At 34.2% G+C, this 22,031-nt stretch overlaps 1 protein-coding gene across 2 annotated transcripts in view; it reads left to right on the top strand.

Annotated features, from left to right (window-relative positions):
* CWC22 (CWC22 spliceosome associated protein homolog) overlaps nucleotides 1-22,031 on the top strand; it is a 76,962-nt gene that overhangs the window by 35,871 nt on the left and 19,060 nt on the right. Inside the window, exons 5-13 of one of the 2 annotated variants that reach the window (XM_053597697.1) lie at nucleotides 4,416-4,661; nucleotides 7,815-7,943; nucleotides 11,779-11,947; nucleotides 12,617-12,670; nucleotides 15,156-15,291; nucleotides 15,381-15,587; nucleotides 15,676-15,738; nucleotides 19,670-19,774; nucleotides 21,106-21,187. In XM_053597697.1, the coding sequence (XP_053453672.1) occupies nucleotides 4,416-4,661; nucleotides 7,815-7,943; nucleotides 11,779-11,947; nucleotides 12,617-12,670; nucleotides 15,156-15,291; nucleotides 15,381-15,587; nucleotides 15,676-15,738; nucleotides 19,670-19,774; nucleotides 21,106-21,187 (1,191 nt within the window). Of the gene's footprint in view, nucleotides 1-4,400; nucleotides 4,662-7,814; nucleotides 7,944-11,778; nucleotides 11,948-12,616; nucleotides 12,671-15,155; nucleotides 15,292-15,380; nucleotides 15,588-15,675; nucleotides 15,739-19,669; nucleotides 19,775-21,105; nucleotides 21,188-22,031 lie in introns of both variants that reach the window. The other variant, XM_053597696.1, reaches the window with a different exon arrangement.

The raw sequence follows: 22,031 nt of genomic DNA, 5'->3' as shown, positions 1-22,031 counted from the left end.
TGAAGGGATGCTAGATATTATCAAAAGCTTTTTCTGCATCAATTGGGAGAATCATATGATCTTTATTTTTTAGTTTGTTTATGTGCTGAATTACATTTATAGATTTATATTTACAAATGTAAATACATTTATACATTTATGTATAATTACATTTGTACATTTATATTGAACAAGCCTTGAGAGCCTGGGATAAATCCCACTTGGTCATGGTGTATAAATTTTGATGTGTTGTTGGATTCTGTTTGTTAGGATCTTATTGAGCATTTTTACATCAATATTCATTAATGATATTGGTCTATAATTTTCTTTTCTTGTTCAGTCTTTCCCTGGTTTAGGGATCAAGGTAATGTTTGCTTTGTAGAATGTGTTGGTTAGGATTCCTTCTTTTTCTATATTTTGGAAGAGGTTTAGTAATATAGGTACTAGTTCTTCTTTTAGGTAGAATTGGTAGAATTCTGATGTAAAGCCATCTGGTCCTGGGCTTTTCTTTTTAGGGAGATTTTGTATAGTTGATGCCATTTCATAACTTGATATAGGCCTGTTCAACATTTCCACTTCGTTCTGGCTAAGTCTTGGTAGGTGGCGTACTTCCAGGTATTGGTCGATTTCTTTCAGATTTTCATACTTCTGAAAGTAGAGTTTCTTGCAATATTCGTTAAGGATTTTTTGAATTTCTAAGGGGTCTGTTGTTATTTCATCATTACCATTTCTGATTGATGAAATTAGGGATTTTACTCTTTTTTTCCTGGTTAGTTTGGCCAAAGGTTTATTTATTTTATTGATCTTTTCAAAAAGCAAGTTTTGGATTTATTGATCTGTTGTATAATTCTTTTGTTTTTAATTTCCTTTAATTCTGCTCTGATTTTGGTTATTTCTTTCCTTCTGCTGGGTTTGGGGTTGGAATGTTCTTCCTTCTCTAGTTGCTTGAGATATCTCATTAAGTTATTAACTTCCTCTCTTTCCGTTTTGTTGAGGAAGGCTTGCAGTGCTATAAATTTCCCTCTTAGAACTGCCTTTGCAGTATCCCAGATTCTGATCATTTGTGTCTTCATTTTGTTTTGTTCCAAAAATTTGGTGATTTCCGTCTTAATCTTGTCTATAACCTATCTATCCTTCAGCATAAGGTTGTTTAGCTTCCATGTTTTTGTATGTGTATGCAGATTCCTGTTGTTATTGAGTTCAACTTTTATTCCATGATGGTCTGTGAAGATGCAAGGAATAATTTCTGTTTTTTAAATTTCTGAGGTTAGGTTTGTTGCCTAGGATGTGGTCGATTTTGGAGTATTTCCGTGGGCTGATGAGAAGAATGTTTATTCAGTTTTGTTGGGATGAAATGTTCTGTAGATGTCTGTTAAGTCCAAATGTTGAATGGTTAAGTTTAAATCTAAACTTTCTTTCTTAGCTTCTTTTTGGAGGATCTATCCAGCACTGTTAAAAGGGTGTTAAAATCTCCAACTACGATGGAACTGGAGGAAATCAAGTTGCTCATGTCTGTTAGAGTTTCTCTTATAAATTGAGGTGCATTCTGGTTGGGTGCATAAATATTAATAATTGAAATCTCATTATATTTAGTTACCTTTAACAAATATGAAGTGTCCATCCTTAGCCTTCCTTATTTTGGTTGTTGTAAAGCCTATTGCGTCTGCAACACCTGCTTTTTTCTGCTTTCCATTTGCCTGGAGTATAGATTACCATCCCTTCACCTTGAATCTATATTTGTCTTTTAATCTGGCTTGAGGTTTTGTATCCAGCCAGCAAACCTGTGCCTCTTTAGAAGACAACCATTCACTTTAATTGAGAATATTGATAAGCGTTTCAAGAGTCTGGTGAACATTTTTAATTCTTTTGCGACTGTGGGAGTTGGAATTTGATCAATATTTTCTGGGTGGGTTTATTTTTGTGGTGGAAGATTACGCTGGTCTTTATGAAGTATATGTCTGAGAATATCCTGGAGTGCTGGTTTAGTTATGGCAAATTTCTTCAACATGTGAATGTCATTAAATTATTTAATTTCTCCATCATAAATGAAACTCAGTTTAGCTGGGACTGGATCCTGAGTTGAAAATTATTTTGTTTTAGGAGATTAAAAGTCGACCATCTTCTTCTAGCTTAAAAGGTTTCAGCGAGAGATCTGCAGTTATTCTAATATTCTTCCCCTTGTAGGTGATGGTTTTCTTTTGTCTGCCTGCTTTCAGAATTTTCTCCTTCATATTAACTTTAGTGAAATTGATTATGATGTGTCTGGGGGATGTCTTATTTGGGTTGAGTCGTGCTGGACTTCTGAGACTGTCTGCTATCTGGATTTCAGAATCACTTGGCATGTTTGGAAAGTTCTCCTTCATAATGTGATGGAGAAGAGACTCTGTGCCTTGTGAAGCCACTTTGTCGCTTTCGAGGATTCCTATGAGATGAATATTGGTTTTCTTCTAATTATCCCAGAGCTCTCTGGGAGAATGATCTGTTTTTGCCCTCCATTTCTTTGTCTTTGAGAGTTTGGGAGCATCGAAAGCTTTGTCTTCAATATCAGAAATCCTTTCTTCTGCTTGCTCCATTCTGTTACTGATGGATTCTACTGTGTTTCTCAGATCTTTGAGGGCTGCAACTTCTTGTCTCAATGTTTCAAAATCTTTGGTCATTTGGTCTTTGAATTCATTGAATTCTTGAGGTATCTTTTGGGTTACTGCTTGGAATTCCAATTCGATCTTATTTGCTGTCCAGATTCTGAATTCGATTTCTAACATCTCAGCTATTTGTGCATGGGATCTTGTGCTGTGTCTGCCCCATTGTTCCTTGCAGGAGTTGATCTACTCTGATTATTCATATTGCCAGAGTTTTTCTGTTGATTTCGCCTCATGATTGTTTTTCACCGTTGCCTCTGTCCGTCCTCAGAGTTGGGGAGGCGTCTCTCTAAGTTAGACCCTGGCAGGATCACTCTATTGTTGCTGGATCTTTGTAGGGAGTGACCCTGTGTAGCTCCTTTGGGGCTGCCCCAGCCAGGGGGTTCTGTTTGTGGGAGCAGGTCCGGAGTGTGACATACCTGGATCCAGCAACAGGGCAGGGTGTGGTGCACATGGTTCTGGGAGTGTCTGGTGCACAGTGCATTTGGCACAGAGAACCCAAGGCTTCAGCAGTCTCTGGCCAGGAGAAGGGCTCCAGGCAGAGGTAGGGAGGGCTCCGGAGGGCATGTAGCTAACAGAGTCCCTTGGCAGACAAGCGGGCCAGTGTGGAGGCAGTGAGGGTACAGGAGGGAGGACACGCGGTTGTGTCCCTCCCGCAGTTTCTGGTCAGGGCGTTTGACACAGGTTGCAGTGCAGCTCTTACAGAGGTCCGGGCAGGCGCTGATAACGGTCGTGGCACAGCTCTTACAGAGCTCCCGGTGGGCACCGATCACGGTCTGGTGCAGCTTTTACAGAGATCCGGGCGGGCCTTCCTTTCTACTTGGGATGCAGCAACATTGTCCTTTGGATTCTCAGGATCCCGGGCAGTCACTGTGTTACTGCAATGCATGTTCTTGTCTTCCTTTTCTGATAGACTGGAAGTTACAGGAAGGAGATCTTGTTACTCCAGCTGTAGTCTACACACCAACAGTGTCCTGCATCGCCTAAGACATCTCCAGGAATAAGCATAGTCTTAGGCTGCACTCTCTTGATTATTTTAAAAAGTGTTAGTTTAAGAAAGGGTAATCACTTTATGTTAGCAGAAAATAGTTACTGTGGTTAGAAATTTTTTTCACATTGTTGCAAATAGCCAGTAGGTTCTGATGTTTTGAGTTACCTAATAAGAATACCAATTCCATCAAGAAATAGTTTAAAAACAAAGCATTTTTTATTGCAGTGTTACACCTGAAATTGTCACTGTTGGAATTAAACCCTGGTTTCTCTTTTATACAATTTATTATATATACCTATCGGCCAATTTGCTATCTCAAAACACTATTTTCATGTCATTCTCCTATTTACAAATTTCTATGACTCCCTGTCACCTCCAGTGTAAAAATCTTAAGGTGTTAAGTGTAAAAATCTGCTTGTCTTTTAAAATTTCAGAGTCTAACTTAAACTCATCTTTTCAAATATATTCTTCTTTGTTTTCTGATTGTTCTCCTCATTCTGACCTTAACTCCCTTCCTTAGATTTTCAGTAGTTAATCACCTTTTCTATTAGTTGCAAAATGCTACCCTCCTCTCTACCTTTTTTCCCCACTTGCCCCCAGCTTAAATCCTATCAAGCCTTCCAGACTTAATTAAGTTAACATTTTCTCTGTGAAACACTTCCTTACCATTATAAACAACTTTTTCTAGTCTGAATTTGTGGGTTCTACCTATGGTCTCACTCACTTGATATGTAGTTCATTGTAAGAATGGATTTTATATTGATTGTCTTTACTCTTCTTTTTTTTAAAAAAAATGAATATCATAGTAATAGAGACCGAGAAAAACGCAGAGAAAGAGAAAGAAATGCGGATCGGAAAAGGTTGCGGAAATCTCCATCTCCTGGGAGAAGAAGCCCAGAATCGTCAGTAACCCAGAGTTCCTCTGCTCAGGATGAACCTACTGCAAAGAAGAAAAAAGATGAGCTGGATCCTCTCCTTACTCGCACTGGTGGAGCATACATTCCCCCTGCAAAGCTCAGGATGATGCAAGAACAGATTACAGATAAAAACAGGCATGTTGATATCACTTAATACACAAGGCATTGGTATGCTCATAGAAAGTCCACAATGATGGAGACCTCAAATTGGCGACCCCTTTTCTTTAGATTCCATAAGCTCCTTAGGAGCAAGCACTGCAGTGGCTCATAAATCTTTTATTTATTTATTTATTTATTTATATATTTATTTGGCATGAATGAATTAAGGAGTTGGAGGAAAAGATTACTTACTCTTTTTTTAGTATTTTCAAATTATTGTTCCTTTCACTATCTCATGCATAAATGTGCATTCATAGCGTCAAGATAATCAAGAGTTCTATTGATAATTTAGGTCTTACTGGATCTTTTTAGTTGTATTAAAGCAGGAGTCAGAAAACTTTTTCTATAGAAGGCCAGATAGTAAATATTTTAGGCTATGAGTCATTTTTTCTCTGTTGATGCTGCTCACTCCACCATTGCAATGTGAAAATAGTCACAGATAATGTGTAAACAAGTGAGTGTGACTGTATTCTAGTGAAGGTTTATATACAAAAGTAGGTAGTAGTCTGCATTTGGCTCATGGGTATAGTTTGCCAACCTCTATACTAATCTATAAAAATAAGTTGGCAGTTTTCTTTGTTTCTACCTTTTCTCGGACCATAATGTCTCAGTCTACTCTGAAGCAAACAAAATTCATACATGGACATTCATACTCAAAACACCCTTTTCTTTTCACAATAATTGAGATGATGAGAAACTATTTAGGAAAGTATAGGTAAATCCTTAAAGATGTTTCCTCTGATGAACTTAAAGGATGATAGCTAGGAAAATAGATTGAAATAGTTACTCAGCCATGGACAATAGTCAGTAAAACGTCAGTCAGTCTTTGCTAGTCAGTAAAAAGATTGAGATAGAAGGTAGCTACACTTCAAAAAAACAGATTTGGGCAGCACCTGTGGCTCAAGGAGTAGGGTGCCGGTCCCATATGCCAGAGGTGGCGGGTTCAAACCCAGCCCCGGCCAAAAACCAAAAAAAAAAAAGCAGATTTAAGGTGAGCCAGGAGGAATGTTTCCACATCTTTTCATGAGTGTTTCAATGGCAGCTTGAAAAGTGCTTGAGAACCATATATAAATGAAATCAGTTTTGAGTATGATTGTTCATGTATGAATTTTGTTTGCCTATAATATTTAGAATATTATATATTCTAAATTTGTTTTAAGGATTGGCTAGAAATAGAAATATCATTTATATACAAGAAACTGAATATTTGAAATAAATTAAAACAAAATATATAAAGAGCTAGAAAGGGGCATTGGATGACAAATTCAAAACTAAAAATTAAGTTTCTCTTTATGTGTCATATTCTAGCACTTGCTAGTAGTATTTGGAACTTTGTGTGAGAAGGAATTTGGAGATAGCTATGTAGTTAGGGGGAACTTTATGATTATATAGGTATTTTGCTCTTGGCAGTAGGCAGTACTGGGAGCATTAGTGAGAAGTACTCAATTTCTCTAATCCAGTCCAAAGCAGTCCTAATTGTGAAAGAGTAGAAATTTTAATCCTAGTCTTACTTCCTTATAAATAAAATGAGCAAGGGCGAGTGAGCAATATATGCAATTTTAAGCAGATTCCCGGAAGATTATTTTATAGACAGCAAAGATCGGTTCATAGGCTTCAGAGGGTGCAAGGGAGAAGCAGGCTTCTTTAAGAGAAGTCTAGCGTCTTTGCTGTAATCAGGTGAATTGTAGGTTTCCTAATTAGATTATATGATTGTATTTGATAATAGTCTTATAATCAGTTAAATAGGAGAGGTTGTAATTACATAACAGCAGCATCTTACTGATCAATCTAGTTGTTAGGTGATATTTTTCTAGAGATAGTGGCATAACAAAGAGTTGGAGTTGTGGGACAGCAGAGTGGTCTTGGGTATAGATAGTAAAGAGATACATGGTTTATAGAAAATTTAGAAACAATAATAAGATTAACTGCAAGTTAGTCTGTTTTTTTTTTTGTTTTTTTTTTGTCCTCATTGTCTGTTGGCTAATCTGTGTATCTTTCCTTGGTAATACATGAGAACAGGGATTCTTAACATACAGACCTTCGAGGGGTCTATGGGTAGAGTTCAGTTAGTTAGTCCATGAACATGTATGGGAAAAAAATTGAACCTTCTTTTTTACTATTTTCTAACATTTAGCATTATTTTCATATTGAGAATGGAGGCAACATTTCATAGTATTAACAGTCTTATTTATTGTGGATACTTCATAATATTGTTCATGGTTGTGCTATTTGGAAATCAGAGTAGTTATTAGACCTACCACCACTTCTTGTTATTTAATGTGTTAAGTACATAGAATACTACATGCAACTTCTGTTCTTTTCATGTATACATTATTCCGAGAAATTTACTGGCTTCACCAAACTTATGGAGATATATATGGAAGAGAAGAGGTTAAAACTTCCTGCACCTAAGATCAGATTCCACAGAAAGAGTTTAATTTCCATTGACTTATGTAGCTTGAAAAGACTGTAAGCATTATCAGTTCAATCTCAAGGAACTCCCTGTTAATTGACCCAAAATCTAAGGTGAAAAATAGCATCAGCAGGTACAGGTGTAAGACTACTATGGAAATACAGAGATAGTCTTTAAAATTCAGACTTTTCTTTTTCTCGTAGTTATTATCATTTTTTTGTGGTTTAAAACATTTAATTTTGTTGTCTCTGTTACCTGTTTATGAGAAAGAACATAATAAACATTTCCTTTTTGTGGCTTCTATTTGAGTATGTCATGTTGTAATTCAAAAGTTTTTTGAGTTATATTTATTTTAAAAGGTTTCCATTAAAGATAATTAAAGTGAAGCATTTTAATGTAAAATAAGCATAAATTGAATGACTCATAGGCATTGACATAAGAACAAAACATCCTTGTCCTTACATAATCTTACAGTTTTACTAAAAGGAAGTGGTCTATATTAAGCAGTATATGTACAAAAAGATAAAATATGCTTTGAGTTATAATCTGCTTGTTTTTATAGACATCATATAGTTTCCTGCATGCACTTTGGGGTAATTTGGTGAATATAATTTTAAAAATAAAGGAACAATATGTAGTTTTACATTCTTATTATATAGACTCTTGTTATAATTGTTGACAAAGTTTTAATACTTACTGAAATCAATTCTTTTTAGCTTAGCATACCAGAGGATGAGCTGGGAGGCCCTAAAGAAGTCAATCAATGGTCTTATCAACAAAGTCAACATTTCCAATATAAGTATTATTATTCAAGAGCTTCTTCAAGAAAATATAGTTAGAGGAAGGTAAGTGTTGGCTACTTTCTATGTAGTATAAATAAGTAATTTATTCAAAGGAACATAATAATATCTATATGAACAATAATCAGTGTGTTTTGTGTGCCACTTTATTTTAAGGGTAGTTGAGAATAATTATTTAAAATTCAGTTCTTATAAAAATGTAGGCTATAAAGATATAGCCTCTCTATTAGAGCTTACCTAGACTTTTTCCTTTTGAAAAACTTTGATTTCACGTAATGATTTTTGCGCAGACTTTTGTCTACTTAATGCCTCCAGTAATTTAAACCCACGAGGAATAATAAATATTAATATGTAATACCCCAAACTAATTTTTTTCTTTCTTTTCTTAATTGACAAGTAAATATTATATATATTTGTGTTGTATAACATGATGTTTTGATACATGTATACAGTCTGGAATGCATAATTAAGCTGTTTAACATATGTATACACCCATCATGTTGTTGTGATGAGAACAGTTAAAATCTACTCTTTTATCAGTTTTCAATTATGCAATATTTTGTTATTAACTTTAGGCAACATACTATATTATAGATCTCTAGAATTTATTCCTCCTGTCCATCTGAAATGTTTGCATTAATCAACATCTTCTCAACTCCCCCCACCTCGGGCTGTGGTAACCACCATTTTACACTCTGTTTCTATGAGTTTAATTTTTTTTAGATTCTACATTATTAGTGAGATGAAGCAGCACAGTAGAACTTCTGTAAGTTGACCACCCAAGGGACTGTAACCAACTGGTCAACATACAGAGGTAGTCAACATAAGGAACTAGGCCTTCTGTATTGATATGTAGATATGGTGCATGCCTGGTCTATGAAAATTAGGTCAATTTAAAGAGGTGGTCAGTGTAGGGAGGTGGTCAGCTATGGAGGTTCTGTATTTTTCTTACTATGTCTGATTTCCAAGGAGGTGATCAGTGTAGGGAGATGGTCTGCTATGGAGGTTCTGTTGTATTTTTCTTTCTGTGTCTGATTTCTTTCATTTAGCACAATGTCCTCCAGGCTCATCCATGTTGCAAATATCCTTCTTAAGGCTGGATAGTATTTCATTATGTATATACACATTTTCTTTGTCTGTTTATCCATCAACAGACACTTAGCTTGTTTCCATTCTTTGCTACTGCAGTGAATCTGGCAGTACAGATATCTGTTTGATATCTGTACTAATTTTGTTTTCTTTGAATACACACATACACACTCTCAGTAATTAGATTGCTGGATAATATGGTAGTTATTTTTACTTTTCCGAGGAACCTCCATACTGTTCAGTTATTTTTACTTTTCCGAGGAACCTCCATACTGTTCTCCTTAATGACTGTATTAATTTATGTTTCAACCAACAGTACACAAATACTTGCTTTTCCCTACATCTTAGGCAACACTTTGCTATTATTTACTTTTATAATAACATTCTAACAGGTGTGAGATGATATCTATCTGTGGTTTTAATTTGCATTTACCTGATGATAATTGGTGATATTTGGCATCTTTTCACATACCCACTGGCCATGTGTACACCTTTTGAGAAATGACTGTTAGTTCTTTGGCCAATTTTTGAAATTGTGTTATTTTCATACTGTTGTTGTTTGAGTTCTTTGTATATTTTAGATATCAATCTCTTTATCACAGGTACGGTTTCTAAATATTTTCTCATTCTCTGGGTTGTCTCTTCACCGTGTTGTTTCCTTTGCTATGCAGCTTTTTAGATGAAGCCGTCCCATTCGTCTGTTTACTTTTGTTGCCTGTACTTTAGGAATCATATCTAAAAAATTATTGCTTAGAGTAAACCAGTGTCATAGAGCTTTGCCCTTGTTTTCTTCTAGTAGTTTTACAGCTTCAGGTCTTATGTTTAATCCATTTTGAGTTGATGTTTGTATATGGTGTGAGATTAAGGTTGATTTTCATTCTTCTGCTTGGATACCCAGTTTTTCTGGCCCTAAAGCTTTGCTCTGGAATTTTGTTCAAAATTGCTTTGGCTATTCATTGTCTTTGTGGTTCAATATGAATTTTGGATTTTTGTCTATCTTATCAACAGTTTACAGTATTTAGTATACAGGTCTTTCACTGCTACAGTTAAATTTATTCCTAAGTATTTTTTTGGTAGTTATTGTAAATGGATTGTTTCCTTGATTTCTTTTTCAGATAGTTTATTATCAGTATAGAGAAACACTAGATTTTTTTATCTTGATTTTGTATCCTGCAACTTTATTGAACTTGCTTATTCTAACAGTTTTGTGGTGGACTCTAGAGTTTCTCTATATAAGATTATGTCTACTATAAACAGACTTGCTCTTTCTTTCTCTTGTCTAATTACTCTGGTTAGAACTTCTGGTACTATGTTGAATGGCAGTGGTAAGAATGGGCTTCCTTCTCTTGTTTCAGATTTCAAAGGAAAATTTTTTAATTTTTACTCTTGAGTACGTTATCTTTGGTCTTGTTGATATGGCCTTTATTCCAATTTATTTGCTAATGAAGGCAAAGTAAGAATGTGAGAGAAATGGAAAAGATAAGCAATCTATTTTAGAAAAGCAAAAAGGAATCACCATATTGTATATGGTTTTAATTTGCTGTTGATATTTAAAAGGTTCAGAAAATAGAAATGTTTCGTATTCTGTTTATTTTACAATTTGAAGCCTATTTTCTCATGTTATTTCACATAACCTTGATCCATCTTTTAAAAATTGGGGATATAAAGTTAAGTGCAAAGATACAGAAAATTGACCAAGAGGTAGCCATTATCCTCAGAGGTAGGCAGTGGTATTTCTATTTTACTTAGAAAAAAAGCAGACTTAGAGAAGTTATATGGATTATTTAAGGTAGTATAATTCACAAACTGAGTTTATTTTTCTCATTTTCTACTCTAGTGATTCAATTGTCATACCTAAACCTAACTATTAAGGCATTTTTTCTGACTTTTAGCAATCTAATAATTATTTCTCATTCCATTTCTAAAAATAACTTCAGATATCCTACTTTGCATCTCTTCCCTTTCACATCAAATGCACGACCATTTCAAAATGACTTACAAGTAGGCACCTTTTATTTTCCTGTTATTGTTTTAGCATTAATCTTGCAGTGATTTTATTGTGTCTTTATCTCTTATCGGAGTATTTAGTCTAAAAGATGTAAACAACCCCAATTAATCTCTAATCACAGAATTAATTAATTTTATATAGATGATTGACCCGTAGTAGAAACTTCATATTGTTTAATTTTGTACTTGTGAAATAGGCCTTTTTTCCTTCACTTTCTTGGATATGTTAAAGAAATTATTTTTATGGACATTAAAAAGCCTCAAATTCCTCTCTCTCCCCTCCTCTCTCCTTTCTCTTCTCTCTCTCTGTCTCTCTTGGTCTCTCCTCTCTCTCTCCTCTTCTTCCCCTCCCCCCCTTTCCTCTCTGTCTCTTTTCTCTCCTCTCTCTCTCTCCCTTTCTCTCCTTCTTGGTGCTGCTCTGCAACATCCCTCCCTCACCAATAAAAACCTTTCATACAAAAAAAAAAAAAAAAGCCTCAAATTCATGATTAGATATAATAGATTAGAAAAAGAAAAATCTCTTTAGAGAGAAAAAAATTGGAAGAAAAATTGGAGTAAGACCTCATTTGTTTTAAAGAATTACAAGTTCAAGTGCAGTTCAACTGCATTTTCTGAAATGCAGTTTTTATTTATTAATACGACAAGCTCTTTCCATTTAGTCTTGATTTAGTTTTTAGGGTAATTTACAGAGGAGTACTATTACTGGGTTTTAAATACGTTTCTTTCTTCTAATTAATTTGTTGGTTGTTATTAACTCTTTTTTAAAAAATTCTTTTTTAAACAGAGGTCTGCTGTCGAGATCTATTTTACAAGCACAGAGTGCATCTCCAATATTCACCCATGTTTATGCAGCATTAGTGGCAATTATCAACTCAAAATTTCCACAAATTGGGGAATTAATCCTCAGAAGGTTAATTCTTAATTTTCGAAAAGGATATCGAAGAAATGATAAGGTATATATGAATAGTTTGTAAGCACTTAGACTGACTCATGGGAACAGTGTCAATAAGAATAAGCAATATTGGCTCAGTGCCTGTAGCACAGTGGTTATGATGCCAATCATATATACTCAGGCTGGCAGGTTTGAACCCAACCCACGCCAGCTAAAACAACAGTGACAACTGCAGCAAAAAAGGGCCAGGCATTGTGGTGGGTGCCTGTAGTCCCAGATACTTGGGAGGCTGAGGCAAGAGAATCCCTTAAGCCCAAGTATTGGAGGTTGCTGTGAGCTGTGATGCCATGGCACTCTACCGAGGGCAGCATAGTGATACTCTGTATCAAAAACAAAAAAACAAAGGAATAAGCTATAGTGATTTCTACATGGGAATGTGTTTTAAAAACTAACTTGATGAGAACTTTTTGGTTCTAGTAAATATCCCTGACCACTAATCGTGAGCCACAATTATGATGCCTATCACTATAGAATTATAACTACATAGGCAGAAATGGCATATTTTCGTGTGTAGTATTTTTATTTTGTAACTTTATAATATAAAAATTATCATTGTGTGTTACATGTTTTAAATAAAGAATATATCAGTAGACTGTAGGTTCTAACAGATGAATGAAAATTGTTGTTAGTTTATAGATTAAATCTGTCTCGCTCCACTTTTGCTTTTTAGCAACTTTGCCTGACTGCTTCAAAATTTGTGGCACATCTTATTAACCAAAATGTGGTAAGTAATTATCTTTAGAACTCTGTCCCATTCGGTGGCATTAGACTATAGCCTTGATGTCACATCAGTGATACTTCTCTATTTCTTGGTTTATATTTGTTAGTGTAAGTATCTTGGAGATATTTTAATTTTAAAATGAAAATAAGTAAGAATATTTAGTATTTTTTAGCATAAAGGGGAATTGGAATACTTCTAGATATTTTTCAAATTGATCTAACTTAATACCTGGGTTAAATAGTTACTTGAATATAAATTATGCCTTCGAAGGATAAAATTTAATCCTTTTTATAAAACAATAAAGCTGGTATCTCTTTTATTTCTTTCCCTGTACCCAGTGTTCATGAAAACCTAGTTAATGTCTGGTATTCTACAAAAACCTCTGTTTCCTACAACTATATAGGTATAAACATAATATTATTAGAATCAGTTTATAAAATACAATAGATTAAATCATTTTAATCTATTTTAAATGCACATAATCTTATAGTTTTATTCAGTTTGCATTTTATTTGTATTCATCCACTATTTCATGGTTTAGATTTAGCTTCTGTTTCACCTTAAAAAAGTAAAACTGTCCTTATTCATACTCAGAGATTTCCTTTATGTGTATATTATCATTTTTAATTTAATATCAATATAAAAGAGCAAGATTTTGAAGTCCTTAATTTTATTTTTCTAACACTATTATAATTCTTACTGTGAAATTGGTTCTAGTGATCTTTCTCAGAAATCTTACAGATTTTAACCTAATTAGTAGTCCTAGTACAATGATACCTTGCTACGTAAGACCAGGGAAACTTAATTTTCCATGTCTATAACAATGAAAGAGATAATGTTTCTGTTTTGTTGTTGTTGTTGTTGTTGTTTTTCTTTTTTGAGACAGAGTCTCAAGCTGTCACCCTGGGTAAGAGTGCCGTGGCATCACAGCTCATAGCAACCTCAAACTCTTGGGCTTAAGTGATTCCCTTGCCTCAGCCTCCCAAGGAGCTGGGACTACAGGCACCCGCCACAACACCCAGATATTTTTAGAGATGGGGGTCTCACCTCTTGCTCAGGCTGGTCTTGAACCTGTGAGCTTAGGCAATCTATCTACCTCGGCCTTCCAGAGTGCTAGGATTATAGGCGTGATACACCGCACCCAGCCTTGTTTCTGTTTTTGAATGCATGTTGTGAGGGATGTATGGAAAGTATCCAGCAATGTGAAAAACAGTTGTTGTTTTTTCTTTTGAGACAGAGTCTCACTTTGTTGCCCTCAGTAGAGAGCTGTGGTGTCACAGCTCACAGCAACCTCCAAGTCTTGGGCTTAGATGATTCTCTTGCCTCAGCTTCCCAAGTAGCTGGGATGACAGGAGCCCGCCACAACTCCCGGCTACTTTTTGTTGCGGTTCTCACTGCTGTTTTAGGTGACCATGGCCACATTTGAACCCACAACCCTCGGTATATGGGGCTGGCGCCCTACACACTGAGCCACAAGCACAGCCCAAGTGAAAACCGGTATTAACAGTGGCTGGATTCTTTTTGGCCAGCCTTGTTACCGAGAGATTTTTGGCATTACTATAAAATAGTTAAAATGGTAAATATTTTACATCTTCCCAACTGTGGTGCTAGGCAGTATTTTCTTATCACTGATTTAAGACTGTTTGTACTCTTCCCCATGGGAAAAAATCCTGTATGTATTTTTGATGTTGTGCACTGTGTGAAGAGCGTATTCTCCTGAGGCGAAATTCAGACTACCCTCTCAGTCTCAAATAAGTGTTTTAGAAAGGCATGTGTTTGGTGTTTTGAACATTCTTCCTGGTTCATTTTCTTCTTATCTTACAGCAAAGGTTCTCAGTAGAATTGTGTTCCTATTCTACCTGATGTTGTCTATTAGTGTTAATTTTTTAACATAACCAGTATAAATAGTTTGATTTAATGTGAAGAAAAAGGAAATACTCAAAACTGTTACTGTGTGCCAGAAACTGTTAAAATATTTTGTGATAAAATTAAGGACTATTTGCTAATAGAGTCTTGGACAGAATAAATTGGGGAATGGAAATAAATATCTGTGGTCATGGAGAAAAGTATTATAAAAAGAATCAGAATCATTACTATTCCTCATACAGGGATTATGAAAATAATTATCAGATTAAAAATTAGCATATGATTTTTTAACTTGAATTTTGAGTTTGATGACATTTTCTATACAAAATGTCTAAGAAAACTATTTCTTCTGAAAAAAATCTCTTCTGGAGATAATTCAAATAGTTGTATTCAGCATAGTAAACAAGATTTTTAGAGTAATCTGAAAAATTTTAACAGATATATAATGAAAATATAGAAAAATTGTGTGCCATATTTTGAATATCAGAATAAAACTTTGCCAGTTATATGTGCAATATAATTATTACAAACAGATTTACTAATTTATGGAAATTATTTTCGACAGTATATTAATGTATGTAAAAGCATTTTCTCTCTTCCGTATGTCTACATTCTCTTTAAGGCACATGAGGTTTTATGCTTAGAGATGCTCACTTTGCTCCTGGAAAGACCAACAGATGATAGTGTTGAAGTAGCTATTGGTTTTCTCAAGGAATGTGGCCTCAAATTAACACAAGTGTCACCAAGAGGAATCAATGGTAAGGGTATATTCTTAGTTTGATCTTGAACCTTTTTTGAGTATTATAATATTTATTGCTTATGTTACTGACTTTCTTTTTAACTTTAGCTATATTTGAACGCCTTCGAAACATTCTGCATGAGTCTGAAATTGATAAAAGAGTTCAATATATGATTGAAGTAATGTTCGCTGTACGGAAGGATGGATTCAAGGACCACCCCATTATCCTAGAAGGACTTGACTTAGTGGAGGAAGATGATCAATTCACCCATATGCTCCCTTTGGAGGATGACTACAATCCAGAAGATGTTCTTAGTAAGTTGGGGTGGGTTGGGGGACAGGAGGAGGGGCACCAATAAATGTAAACAGAAAATAAACACTTAACTTTTAATTTTTTTTTAAGATGTTTTCAAGATGGATCCTAATTTTATGGAGAATGAAGAGAAGTACAAAACTATTAAGAAGGGTATGTAAAATTTTATAAAATTATTTTGGAAAAAGTAGGAACAATTTAGGTAGTTATATAATACTGGTGAAAGGGAAATATGTATATATCACCAATCCCCACCAGTGAAATCTCTGTTCTTCTAATGTCATTCTCTTCACTCTTTCCCCAGGAATTATTTTTTTCCTAATACTTGGCCATGGTATTGCTTTATTCTAAATTATTTATCTCATTGTACTTCTCTTTTCCTCTATTTAAAGTATGCAATCCATAAGTCTCATCCCTCTTAAGAAATCTTCACAGATTACTAGTAGCCTTTGTTTAACTTATCTACCACACACAGCATATGCTACCCAGTTTAATAAAATTGATTAGGTGGTATAATTTATTGTAAGATGCTATACTTTAATATTCCTTTAGGTCAGGTAGACATCCTTCTGATAAGATTTACACTATTGGTGCCTGATAAATTGATAATTAATTATTATCACTTATACATCAGTAGTATAAGTACTAACTTTCACTAGATTTTGGATTTTATTTTGCCTTTGACGTTAATAGCTAAGATACCTGTAAAAGGTGCTTGTTTTATGCAATAGTAAATGTTAACTTAATCAATGGAAGAATAAGTAAAATACAGTGCTTTGTATTGCCATAGGCAATGATGGCTGTTACAATTTTCACATTGTTGTTTTTTTCTTAAAGCTAGTATTCGGGCAAACTTAATGGTTTTATGAGTTTATTTCCCTTGAGTTGTGATTTTGCCTGAGAAGTATTTACTGCTCTGGAAGCTCCTGGGAGGAGAAAGCAGAGGTCTAGATTCTCCCTTTGCCTATATTCTATGCTTCAGTCATGCTTAGAAGGAGAAGGTAAGGGTAGAAGTCTTCCATTTCTATACATTACCCTAAAAGTCTGGGACTTTTAAGATGCTAATTTCCTAAGGGCTTTCCACTGCAACTGGCCAGATTCCTTAGACCCATTTAGCCTTCTTTTCTCAAGAACCGCACCCCCCCTTTTTTTTTTTTGCAGTTTTTGGCCAGGGCTGGGTTTGAACTCGCCACCTTCCGCATATGGGGCCGGCCCCCTACTCCCTTGAGCCACAGGCGCCGCCCAGGAACTTTTTTTTTCCAGTTTCCCTAAAAGATGCCAAATAGTTTTTATGAAATCTTGTCACTCCTAGTAAATGATTTTTTCTTTTTTAAATTTGGGAATTTCTTACTCATTTCATTAGAGTCTAGGCAATTGTCCAATACCTGGAAAGTAGCACTACCTTTATTACAGCAGTTCTCAAATTCTTCAGTCTCCAGAAGCCTTTACACTATTGAAAATTATTGAGGACTCCCAAGAGCTTTTGTTTATGTAGGTCACATCTATTTACATTTACTATAGTAGAAAACAGAATATAAAACAATATTTATTAAATCATTTCAAAATAATAGTAAACTTAGTGTATGTTAACATAAATTATATATTTTTATGAAAATAATCTTACAAAGAAAATTAGTGAGAAAAATGGCATAAGTTTTATGTTTGGCCTAATAGGAAACAGCTGTATTCTCATGTCTCTTTCTACAGAAAATCTATTACAGTAAGTTACTTTGATTGAAGTACATGAAAGAAATCTAGGCTTTAGACACATGATGTATTTAGAAAAGGGAAGAGTATTTTAATGGTCGTGTCAAATAATTGTATTTTTCCCTGATACTATACCAATATTTAACACCTAGTGGTTTCCTAAAGATTAATTTCAGTGTGAAATTTGAAACAATATCAATGAATTTTCATTCTCTGTTACATTAAAATCCATTGCTTGTCACTTTGAATAGATCTTTTACCTATTTGGGATTTTGTAATGTTGCATTAGTCATTTCGAGAGTACTGATTCACTGAGTTATGAACTTCTATTTTAAATGTTAACATGTTAACATTATCAGAATCAAATTAACACATGGATATACTATCAAAAATCACATTTATTGATATTACCAATTATCTTATCTGAAAATTCTATGTATCAGCAAGCTGTCAAGCTCGAAGGATGGATGCAGGTTTCTCAAAATTTGAATTTTCTCTTGAAAACTCTTATTTACATTTGAGTAAATGTTTGCCAAATGCCTAATAACTATAGTTTGTGGGCCAGTTATTTAAAAATAGTAATAAAGTAGCTAATTCATCTTGAAATTTAAATAATCACCCAAGTGCTTTTCACTGAGAAAACCATCACCTTTGCATGTATCTCTTCAACAGAAGTACTGTCTATATGAACTGCATATTTTGTCACTCAAATTAAGATAAAGGCCTATACTCAAGGGATGAGATTTAATAAAATTAATATTTTATTTTTTCACATTTCTTAAGTGAAACTTTTTTTTTCCTTTTGCAAGAACATGGCAGTAAATGCACTGACTGCTAGTACAGTTTGGCGATTTGATTGGTGCTTGGATGACAGCAATTTTAACCCCATTGCTTTTGAACTATTATCATAGCAGTCAGTGGGGGCAGATAATGTCTTAGTATTTTATGAAAGTAATTCTGATCTCATAGACCACTGACAGTACTCAGTGATCCCCAGGGACTCATAGACCATTCTTTGAAAGCAGTGCTTTATTCAGTTAATGAAATCCAGTTGTAATTGCCTAAGTGATTCTGATATGTAGATTCTAAAGTGGAGAGATGAGAAGAGCATGATGTAAATGATAAGACAAGTCATCTGACCTTCATTCTTTTGTAAGATGCGCTTCTAGAGCTGGCATAAAAAATGGCCACAGCAGGAAGTAGGCACAGCTTTAGTAATTAGCACCTTACAGTGACCCAGGTATACTTGTATTTTAAGTATGACAGCATCTGGGAAAACAGCAGGAGTGCCTGTCTTCCTACTGTTGAATACTAAATAATTACTTCTTTTAAAAGTCTAAGCCGTGTTGCATAATAATAAACTAGATTCTTCATGTTATTTCTTGAATTCACATTTGTCAGGAATATTCTTGAGATGTATCTGTCAGATGAGGGCAGAAGGACAACTGTACATTCTCGTAAAATGATTTGTTCCTATAGGATGAAGTTCTCTGCCAGCAATAAGTATGTGTCTTCTAATTTATGCTATTTAGTTAAGTGTAAAGATTATAGAATTTTTCTAAAAGTGAGTTGGCCCCCAACAGCTCTCTCATTATAGTAGAAATGCAAAAGTGAAGAATTAGCCAGGTTTATAAAATCTTTATTAAGCTAACAGAACACTATTAAGCAAAATATAATTTTAGTTTTTGTCATAGTGACTGGTCTTATGTAGTCTTAAGAGACTATATGTATTGCTATTTTCATTCAAGTTTAGTTGTATTTTAAGAAGCAGTCCAATAAAGGTCCTGTCTTACCATTTTTCTTAAAGGCTTTTAAACTTGTATTTCTGTTTTACACATAAAAAGTCTTTGGATTGATTCATAATGTTCAGGTATCCATTTTAATAAAAATCTCATTTATTTAAAGTGAACACTAAATTATGTAATTATTTCCTCTGTCTTTTTTGTCTTTCCAAATATATTCTTACCCTAAATTCCTGCTTCCTTTATATGAGCTTAACTTTTTATAATAGACTGTCTTGTTTTTTTAGGATAGAATAGTATTTTCATTCCCATATGCAGTTTCCAGCATTTTTCCAGTGTTCTTGCTCTTTTGGAAAACCTTCATCCACTTTTTCTCTGTTTTTCTCATCTCCTCTTTGTTTCATACCCATTTTTATCTGGCAAAAAAATGACATACGGCTCTTTCTAGTCCAGTAAGTTAAAATGCTCTCTAACCACTTAGCCAACAACAAAAGGCTTATATGATCATCCTTGTTGACTTGTAAACTGTTAACACCACGGTGGATTTCAGTGAACTGAGAACTATCTTTTCAGAATGGGATACATGGATATCACTTGTTGCTTAATTGTTTTTTTCCTACACTTTGTTCATACAGAAATTCTTGATGAAGGAGACAGTGATTCAAACACAGACCAAGATGTTGGAAGTAGTGAGGAAGAAGAGGAAGAAGAGGAGGAAGAAGGAGAAGAAGATGAAGAAGGTGAAAGTGCAGTTTATTCAGATAATATTGTAAAATACCCTAAAATTACACTAATTCTAAAGTAACCCTCTAAAATAGTGGTTCTCAATCTGTGAGGGGGCTTGGGAGGAATGCGGCTCAGCATTTAGCGGGTAAAGATGAGGGATGCTGTGAAACATCCCACAGGTGACAGGACTCTGTGCTGAACAATAAAAAAGATGCAGGTTGAAATGCCAGTATTGCCAAAATTGAGAAACTCTGCTCTCAAAGTATCAAAGGCATATTATGGTTTTGATTACAGTGCGAACTGACTGGATATTTGCCATTGATTTGGCAAAATAGGGTGGGGGGAGCTAAAAGCTACATCTGCAGAAGCAGACGTGGTGATGCGCTCGCTCTCTTTTCAGTCTTGATTACATTATTTCACAGAAAAATAGTTAAAACATGAGAATATGCATAAATTGGTCAGTACTGTGTGTGTTATATATTTGAAAATATAAAAAGTATAGCTTTCTCTTTTAGGGTATAATGTAGTTCTGTTATAACATTTTGTAAAAACTATTTAAGTTTTTTTTAATGATTTCTTTATTGAAATCATCTTTTAATTATCCATGTACTATATTTTATTTCAGAATTTCTGTGTTTTATGTGAAGATACTGTTCAAATAAAACTATTTATATTTATGTGTACATATAAATATTTATAAGGAAAATTTTCCTGTTTTAAATGAGAACATTTTGACAAATACGTGTATTTATTATATATTGGATCCATTTTACCTGTCATGATAATCCAGTGTTTTCTGAAACTGAATTTCTACTCATAAATTACACTTCTGCCAAATTATCAATATATTGTTTATAACTCTCAAAATAATATTTTACCGAACAGCAGCATGAGTCTGGCCTTTTGTGTGAATGATGAGACACAGAAACAAAAATAGCTTTTTTGACTTCGCACTAACATTATAATAAAGCAAAAGACTTGAAATAGTTGCTTTGAATTCTATAAATATTAATTATATTACTAATAACTGATTTTGTACTATAATACTAACAGAAAAGAGTACAGTCTGCAAGTTACAAACATCCAGCTTACATACAACTAGCATTTACAAATGGAGGCTATTACAGGTAATATGTAAATATACCTGTTCCAACTTACATAACAAATTCAACTTAAGAATAAACCTACAGAACCTGTCTTCGTTTGTAACCTGGGGGCTACCTGTATTACTAAGTTTGAGAAATTCTTAGTAGATTTATTAAAGAAAATAATATAGAGATACATTTTAAGTTCTTCACATTTATTCTTGCAATTTTGCAATTTTTTTATGTTGAATTTCTTTCAGGACAAAAAGTGACTATTCATGACAAAACAGAAATTAATCTGGTCTCATTTCGTCGTACAATTTATCTTGCTATTCAGTCAAGGTAAGACATTAGCTTAGTTGATCCTTTATTTATTGAATGATTGATTAATTGATAGATATTATTTATTGATAAGGAGATCAGGGATACATTTTAGAATATGATAACAGAAAACTAAATACCATTTTAGCATTCTCAAACCACGTAGTTCTCTACCTTTATCCCCTACCCATACACATAGTTTCCTATAGTTAGTTCTTTGCTTTAAAAAATGCTTTACTTATTTGGAAAGTCTACTTGTGTTACAGAATTAAATGATTTTTTAACTGTGTCATTTCTTATAATTAAATATCACTAATAAAAATCTGAAAACAACTCTATTGCAAGGTAGCACAGGAAATGTAAATTTTTTTCCTAATTTGGTTTCTAATTCTGCTTCTAAGGAGAGAAGTGCTATTTTGATGACTTTTGAACACTGATTTGCTATGTAGATGTAAATGCATATACTGTACATGGAAATAGGAATCAGGTTTAGGTTTTGAGGTTTTGAAGTAATGTTAAGAGAACTACAATGATATCATAAAAACAAAACCTATTCCCTTGGAAGGCTGTGAATTTGGTTTTAAAGAGAAATGAGAATATTAAATTCTTACCACATCTGTTTTGTATACAAATCAAACTATTAATTTTGGGCACAGTGTTTACATTTTACACTGGAGGAGAAGAGTCTTTAGCTGTCATAGCTCACAGCAACCTCAAACTCTTGGGCTTAAGAAATTCTGTTGCTTCAGCTTCCGAAGTAGCTGGGACTACAGGCTCCCGCCACCAAGGCTGGGCTATTTTTTGGGTAACTTGTCATTGTTTGGCAGCCTTGAATCAAACCCACCAGCTCTGGTCTATGTGGCTG

This window comes from Nycticebus coucang, chromosome 7, assembly GCF_027406575.1.
Source record: "Nycticebus coucang isolate mNycCou1 chromosome 7, mNycCou1.pri, whole genome shotgun sequence".
NCBI classification, from domain to species: Eukaryota; Metazoa; Chordata; class Mammalia; order Primates; family Lorisidae; genus Nycticebus; species Nycticebus coucang.
Note: the sequence above shows the minus strand (reverse complement) of the source record. Positions and strands in the feature narration are given on the sequence as shown.